Consider the following 8,451-nt stretch of genomic DNA (forward strand, 5'->3'; position numbering starts at 1 on the left):
CTCTCTACGCTTCAAACTCCCTCATGCCAGTTTAAGTCCTCGACAGTTACTACACATTTTTAACGCGAAACGACATGAAATAGTTTCGTAATGATATGATTAACGCGAACTCGTATTTTAAACCGAAGTCCTCGTTGCCGTCGCCGTCCTCGTTTCGTAAGTTCCCTAACCCTTCGGGCAGGAGGTAATTATTTAACAAGGTCTGGTTTCGCCGGAAATTCAACCTCCGTTACACGGATGTGTCTACATTGTAACTTCCCAGTCATGGGTTCCTGGAAGATGGACTTGACACTTATTTGTTAGGTTAGTTTTTCAATTGTTTCTGATAAACAGGCTGCTGTTACTTTCCGAAAACAGGTATAGTCCCTTTCCAACTGTCGCGCAGTTTTAACTTCTACAGCGTTTTAAAAGTTTGCAGGCATCTTTATAATCCCGTTCATAGCTGTGGTTGTACTTTTTTACCTACTTAGTTGCACCATTGAGTTGCTAAGAATTGGCTAACTCACTGTTGTACCCAATTCAAACTCTTTGGGAATGAAATGCATTTCCGTACGTGAATATTTCATTGTAGTGCAAATACAATTCACAACGAATCTCAACCTCGGGAGAAGTTTGAATTGGGTGAGTTAGCCGATTTGCTCTATGGCAGGCACTTTATTTGCATTTTTTTTTTTCTATGCAAAACTAGCTATTCGAAACGGTGGCTTACCTTAATTAATAATTTGTAAAATCATATCCAAGCCGGAGCCAAAATAATAATTAATTAATTAATTAAAAGTCCGGGGCTTCCGAGTCCATCTTTGCCTTTAAGTGGCTTTGTGAAACAATTTTACAAGTACATGCATAGTCAAGAAAATCATTCTATACTCAGGTTGTCATAATATTCTGTTTTAGGTAACATTCTTTGAATTGCACTTGTTTTCCTTCTGTAAGTCACACGTTATTACTTACAAAAAGTCAGAAAGGAAAATTAACATCTGCGATCACAACAAGAATTTTAAATAGTCTCCAGCTATTATGAGTGCCGTATTAGAGAAACGAATAAAAGTATGTTGCTGTGAATTTGAAACAACCCGTCAGATTAGTAATTTATCGTGCAAGCCAATCATTAGACAAATTTGTCAAAGATTTGAGACTTGACAGTGATAAATCGTGAACGGAATCGTGAAAAGAACGCTAACCTAAAGTAAAAAAGACGCTGCATTCCTAAAGCTAAGAAGTCTTGTGTCGTGATTGAAGGTTTGACCTTTTACTGTCACAAGAAAAAATCTTTAGATATTGCAATCGTAGGAAATATACTGGTGACTATACCTTACACCTCATAGTTACACAACCTTGGCACCTCATTCTCGGAGGTGATATCAAGGAACATCATATTTCTCTGTGGGAAGTTATTTAATTTCTAGCATTCAATTTTTTTCGGTTTTAAAACAAAGTTGGCCGAAACATCTGTCTTGGCCCGTTAATAATTTAACTTTAATATTTATCAGACAACAAATGAAATGTTCTTTAAAAAATGAAGTAACTTTAAGGTAAAGCTTTTAAAGAACACAAATTTTACTTTGTTTGATCGCAGCCTAGCAAAATATTCAAAAACAAGTAACATAAAAGCGCTGGATTCTGAGTTCATGAGTTTAAAAGTCGGGTGATATGAAATCGAAAGACAATTGAAAACCACATTCAGTAGAGTAGCTTTCAACGAAATTGGTTCTTATTTTCTTCTTTAATAGTTTATTGGTCGACACAAAAATAAACATTTTGCAACAACCACCAGAACGCCCTCGCAAAATCGCTGAAATCGGATCTGTGACTAATGTAAATTTGATATCATGAACCCACCAGACAGATTATACTGAAAAGGACCGAAAGAGCGTTAACAGGAAAACGATCATGCCCACCAAAGATCAAGGAAATTTTCACCTCTGCAAATCTAACTATTAAATAACCATGAATTGCTATTTTGGTAAACCTTTTACTTTCTGTTAAATTATTTCATTCGATGGCCAAAGAGCTCAAATGAAATAATTCTTACATAACGACAAGTTTACCCAAAACAAACAACTTTGCTTTTACATTAATCATTAATTTCAAAATGCAGTTATTGACAGTGGATTTGTTCAAGTTTCCTCGAAAGGCCAATGTTGATGAATTTTTTCTGTTTTGCTTTAAATATACTGATGAATTACGAGATGAATTTCTTTGTTATACCGTTGCAATGTCATGTGGGCAACTGTAGTCCATTGTGAACGATTTGTAAGTTAATTTGCCTTTCTTGCCTCTAAAGATTTAGAGACCTGTTTCATTTTGTTTTTGCTTATTCCTCGCGACGGAAATGGTCATCGTGATAATTTATGCAAAACTCCATCCTTGAAATTTAACAACAATTAAAGCAACCTACTTCGTTTTCTCAGAAACGTGCCTTGAAAAACAAAATCCTGTCCTCTCCTATCGATTTTTGAAATTGATGAAAGCCGTCGATTAGTGATGTAGTCACCACAATGTTTTACCCCAAGGCGCGGTGTTTCAATAAGCTTTTTCTCGTTTGTAACCTAGCAACGTCTCTGAGTCTTACTAATCTCAGTTTTATTTATTTAATTTTTCGCAAAAAGTGTTCACGAGAAACATGTTTTGAAAAGAGATTTAGTTCGATTTTTGCTGATTGAACAGCGAAAAAAAAACTTGGATAACGGAAATTACAGATCGCAGTATTCGAAGAAGGATCACATCTGTTTATCATGCACTGACGAATTATGCGATTTTCATAGATTGAATATTAAAAATTCACTAGAGAAACCAAGTGCAATATATACGCAAGAGGTTTGTTGCCTTAAACGTTTGTCGATGTCACCGTAATATACGAAGACAATCACACCAACTCACCTTGAAATCAAACGACGTTTCGCCTTCATGACGGTGTTTTGCAAACAAATCTTTCACAAGAACTGGCGGGTTACTTTTAAGAAATGGTTGTGATCGCTTGGTGATATCTCCATCGAGTTCATCCCCGTTTAGCAGAGAAAAAACGCTAGAAGTTCTTCTTATAGGATCCTCGTGCGAGACTCGAGTTTGTTTCTCTGCATCTTGAATAGATAGGTGAATACAGTCGTGAGACTTCGCTTTCAAAATCGACTGAGGGGGATGCAAACTCTGCCGATGGCCAAAGTCGTTAAAACTGCGTCGTTTTCCGGCCGTATGAGCCAAATATTCATCGTTTACTTTGATTTGAAAATCATGGTCGTGTAAACCGAAGTCATTGCATGTATCATCAGAGTCCGGTCTCAAACGAGAAATATACTTCACTTTTTCCCATTGTGTTGCCATTTCTGATCAAGTAAAAAAGTCTATCAGTTAAAATATATGAAAACCCAGTGTTTTCCTCATGTTTCTTTCGCTGTTGTGGCCACCAGAGTAAAATCCTTTTTCCACTTTGAACACATTCATTTCGCGTATGTCTTTAACAGGAGAAACGACTGCAGAAACCGGTTGCTTGTATTATTAAGCCTTCTACAACTGGTCCATTTCCGGCAAAAGTGAAATGGCGCAGACAGTTATTTGATGGTTGACTTTTAGCCATGCGATCCGAGAAAGAACCTATTTTAAATACTGAATTATTTGAAGGGAAAAATAATGTATGACAGTTTTTTTTTAAGTTGCATTAACCCAATTCAAACTCTTAAGCATCATTTTATCAGCCAATTACACGAATGTTAGAAACAATAGATTTCTCCGCAAAAATTATTGGTCGAAAATCTGACAGCAATTGTTTTCAGCTGTTATCTCAACAAAACAAACTCATGAAGCTTTAATAAATAATTCACGCCCAAATCACGTTTACAAGTACCTCAGGGAAAAGTAATGAATTCTTAATAACACATACCCAAACTCGTTGTCCGTAATACAGGCTTGAAACTGTTGGTACGTATAAAATCCCTAGGTAGAGTAACTTCTTAACACGCATTAATTGCCAATTCAATACAATGCTCAGTGTAAGACTACAAGAACCTTTGGAAAGGAGGGAAGAGCACGCTTTGGAGGCGGTATGCCCTGGGTCCTCGTACCCAGCCTGCGATGGCAAAGAGGTCGAAGGGCTCTGGGGACGAGAACGCCAACTTGCAGGGAAAAGGGATTAAAGCCACAGTTATGAGAGCTGAAAATGAGTGGGGGGGGAAGGGGGGGGGGGGGGCGGGAAGGGGGAATAATTAAATAATTGTAACGGAGCTGGGGACTCTGTGGAGAACAGGCCATTTCCGAGTTCACGTATGAGTCCTCTTCAAAGCGAGACTAAGTGCGAAGTTTTTGTGATGGTCATTAGTTCTAGTTTACATATGAATGAAAACTAATTTTCATAACAAAAACTTTGCAATTAGACTCGCTTTGAAGAGGACGCAGGCATGAACTCGGAAATGGCCTACTGTATGGGGCGCCGCTTGTAAAATTATTATTTAGATCAAATATTAATTCATCCCCATAGAACTGAGCAGACTTGCTAAGCAACAATCTCCTTTAGCAAACCTCCTGTCAAGACGCCGCCTCGCTGTTGAAAAGGGCTGTCCACTCGCAAACGGCATATACTATTTGCGACGTGTTTCACAGCGCCATGCGGTCAGGGAACGTTGCAGGAAAGATTGCTCAACGTAATTTACAGGCCTTTAAATCCAATGGTATGGAGATTAGGGAATCAATTTCTTGTCTCGCAATGACATTGCCCGAGGCATGATAAATTACAGTGGGTCGGTAATATCTCGGCCAATTTTACCTATAAGTGTGAGAATCAACGATGAAATGATATACGATTTGAGTCATGTATGAACTGCGGATATGAAATCAAGTGAAGCTATGATCATCGCAGTTGTGAATGCAATTTTTCCAATTGCTTAGAGAAGCCTGAAAATTTCAGGACCAACGGGAAGTCCCGTTGAAGTCCCGTTGAAGTCCTGAATTTTTCAGCCTTCAGGCTTCGCAATTGCAAAAATTGCGTTCACAACTGCCAATATCATAGCTTCACTTGATTTCATATCCGCAGTTCACATATGATCCATTTCATATATCATTTCATCGTTGATTCATTCCTCACGGGAACATTAGAACCCACAAATGACCAGCTCCCAACGTCAGTGGCTTCATAGCTCAGTTGGTGAGAGCGTCACACCGGTATCGCGAGGTCACGGGCTCAAATCCCATCGAAGTCCTGAAATTTTCAGGCTTCTCTACGCAATTGCAAAAAATTGCGTTCACAACTGCGAACATCATAGCTTCACTTGAAGTGTGAGAATGTTAGGCAAGGCATAAAAGCTAGGTAATTTCTTATACTGTGACATCGGCTGTTAAAGATGGCACTACCACGTGCACAAGGCTTGCCTCTGTTTTCATCATCATTACTGCACGCAGCAACGTCTTTAAATCGAAAGAAGCAACTCTCTTATTTGCAGCCGTGACTCATTGGGGCCACCATTGATTTGGTTTAAATATTTATTGTTTTATTCATTTATTCCCATCACCGAAGGATTTTTTATCCTTGTATGATAATTATGTATTTATCGTTATATAATAAGCTCAATAATGCGTACATTTTGATTGGTTCTCATCACCTATCATCCATTAGAGGACAGATGCATAACTGACTGCATCATCAAAAACTCTTAATTCTTTATTGTATAACTGAATCGAAGCTGAACAAATCGATTCCATGTTGCCCTGCATCAATTTAGTAAAAGATCACAGAAGACGTCAAAATGTGGTAAGAACATCAGTGACACACTCGCATATCAAATAACTCTTTGTGTGCCACCTTTTTGTTCTTACCACATTTTGAGGTCTTGATCGATTTGAACAGACGCATGGCAACATGGAATCTACACTCTTTTTAAACGTTTTTAGAAGAAGCAAGAACGTTGAGGATGAGATGAACCAAGATTTTAAGAACGTTTTAAGAACATTCCTCAGGCTGAGAGTCGGTTTCTTTTACATTTTCGCATTTGTATTTTAAATGAAAGCATAAAATAAAGGTAAATTAATGTAAATTAACCCAAATACTTAATACATATTTTGTATAACATAATGCATGATACACGTCTCAGTTTGTAATGATGAGCAGTTCTTATTTATAATTGTTCCAAAATAACGTCAGCACCATAAAAGCCATCAGCTTCACATTGCAAAAAAAGATAAGAATGTCAGGGTCGTAACGAGGTATATGGGATCAGGGATGAAAGGCCTGTAAAGAACCGGGATCAGGGATCACAGCCCTGGGATCTGGATTGACAACGCGTGGGATCGGGATCAGCAGTATTTTTCATGGAATCAGGGATCAAAGATCAGGGATCAAATTTTTGCGGGTTCAGGGATCAAAATCCTCATCATTTTTGGAATGGGGGATCAAAATTTTGGGTAAAAATATGGGATCAGTTACGAAAAAATATACCTCGTTACGACCCTGGAATGTTCAACCTCAGCTCCAAAATTAGACGTTCTTATTAAACAAAAGAGTGCATTTGTTTAATGCGTTGACCACCAGATCAGAGAAAGCTTCCACTATGCCACTTCAAGGACAGAAATTTTCTCAGATTGATGATTCAGTGAGCGAAAATAAATTCGACAATTTTGACCATGTGCCTGAAATGCTTTACATTGATTCAACTGATTAAGCATGCACTACAGTAAGCCCGAATTTTACTGTAGGTTTATTATGTGCGCAACGAATCGAGGTTCTGTTAGAAGACGATAAATGGGACACACGCAACGAAAAAAATGCCTGCTGCAACAATGAAGAAAGAAAGATATCGGTGAACGTTTATACAATGGACTAGCTGAGAATGGTTTCCAATTAATTTACGAGTTGTACATCAAATAAACAGACTGCAATGCAAATCAAATATACACATGGCGCATCCAGATATTTCTTGAGCGCGACTTACGGTTTTAACTCTGATTAGCTAAGAGTTTCTAGCCCAAGATTTTCAAGCTAATCACCAAACCACTCTTAGCTGAATCAGTGGGAAACTAAAGCAAGGTGTTATTGCTATCCGCACTAATTCTAAGCTGGCCGCTGCCAGAGAAATGATTTTCCCACATCACCGTATTGTATGCCAGTTACTGTACTTCCTAAATTGGTTTAAAAAGTCTTAAAGCAAGGATCATTCAATGCAAAGGGATGTCTAATCCGCGGCGGTGATGTGTTCAATGTTTACAGTAATGACACAACACAGGGTCTTTCTGAAGCAAGCAATTTATTAACACAGGAGAAATTCGACCATCAGCTCTTAATGAAAGCATATGGAGCAAAAGACATTGATGAATTAATTTTGGCAAAGGAAAACATTAGCCATGAAGCGTATTGTTCCGAGTTTGTCGCAATAAACGACAAAGCCACTTTGTCTGCTGTATCAGTTTTGATTGATTTATGAATTTCGGATAAGACTTTCGGTTGGTATCAACGAAGGCAAAACCACCAATACGCATAAAAAATTGTTTTGTTGGTGAAAGATAGGTTCACCGCAAAACATCTGCTAGCAGAGTTGTCGGAAACGAACAAAATGTATCGCAAGGAACGTTGCGAAAAACTGAAAGCTGCAAATCGAGTATCAAGAACGCGATCTCAGAAGCTCGCACAAGAGATGTTTAGGACAAAAAAACTGACCACAAGTACGAGTTCGTTGTAACACGTAGGAGTTCCTTGTGACCATGGGCCCACAAGAACTCCATTAATTAAATGTTCCAGCTGATAATTTATTTTGAGCTCTATCAACCAAACAATAAGATTCTAGCCTCAGCATCAGTTTTAAATTGAGCAAAAGAGTCCAACCATAGCACAAGATTATTCGATTACATTCTATAAAAACTATGGATTTCTATATGGAAAAAATATATATTCTTGCCAAAATATTTCCATTTTCACTCCACATGTCATGATCACTTTCTGGCGCATAGACGGAGAGCTAGTCCTTGCACAATACAATCGATTAATTTCTTTTAGTTTTAGACTAGATAAATGTGGCTTTTAAAGAAAAAGAGTGGTATTCTAGGGTAAAAAGTCGATTGTATATTGTTCCGCATAAACTGAACACACCAGGAAGATGTACGTTTTGTTTCCCTCGCTTTTTGGTTTGTACATATCGATTGATTTTTCCCTTCGAGTTTGGTTTTCCTAGGAAAGTTCGGGAAAAAACGGCAACAGTTCATTCAGCATTTGCCAGTAGGAGATGAGATTTCCTAAACAACACAAAAAATTCTAAACGTTACTGTAGTGATTATGATCCTACCTTTCTTGCAAAACTGAGTCTTTTTGAACGAAGATAACGGGAAGCTCTCATTACAAGGAGAATTCAGCTATAGTCATATATAGAGATCGAAGCATTAAGTAGTGGATAAAGCCTTTCAACGTCAGTGTTAAATCTTTTGATGACAAACTGTTGTTGAGACCGTTATCTCAAATACGATCAAAAGCTGCACCAG

The 8,451-nt window shown here is 38.0% G+C and overlaps 1 protein-coding gene across 5 annotated transcripts in view; it reads right to left on the reverse strand.

Moving 5' to 3' along the window:
- Positions 1 to 8,451, reverse strand: part of LOC138008153 (transient receptor potential cation channel subfamily A member 1-like) — a 73,705-nt gene extending 65,254 nt beyond the window's left edge. For 2 of the 5 annotated variants that reach the window (XM_068855378.1, XM_068855376.1), the window contains exon 1: positions 2,881 to 3,467. In XM_068855378.1, coding sequence (XP_068711479.1) covers positions 2,881 to 3,321 — 441 coding nt within the window. In that variant the 5' untranslated portion in view covers positions 3,322 to 3,467. Of the gene's footprint in view, positions 1 to 1,311; positions 1,365 to 2,880; positions 3,606 to 8,258 lie in introns of those variants that run through there. The other 3 variants (XM_068855377.1, XM_068855379.1, XM_068855380.1) reach the window with 3 other exon arrangements.

Source organism: Montipora foliosa, chromosome 6, assembly GCF_036669935.1.
Source record: "Montipora foliosa isolate CH-2021 chromosome 6, ASM3666993v2, whole genome shotgun sequence".
Lineage (NCBI taxonomy): Eukaryota > Metazoa > Cnidaria > Anthozoa > Scleractinia > Acroporidae > Montipora > Montipora foliosa.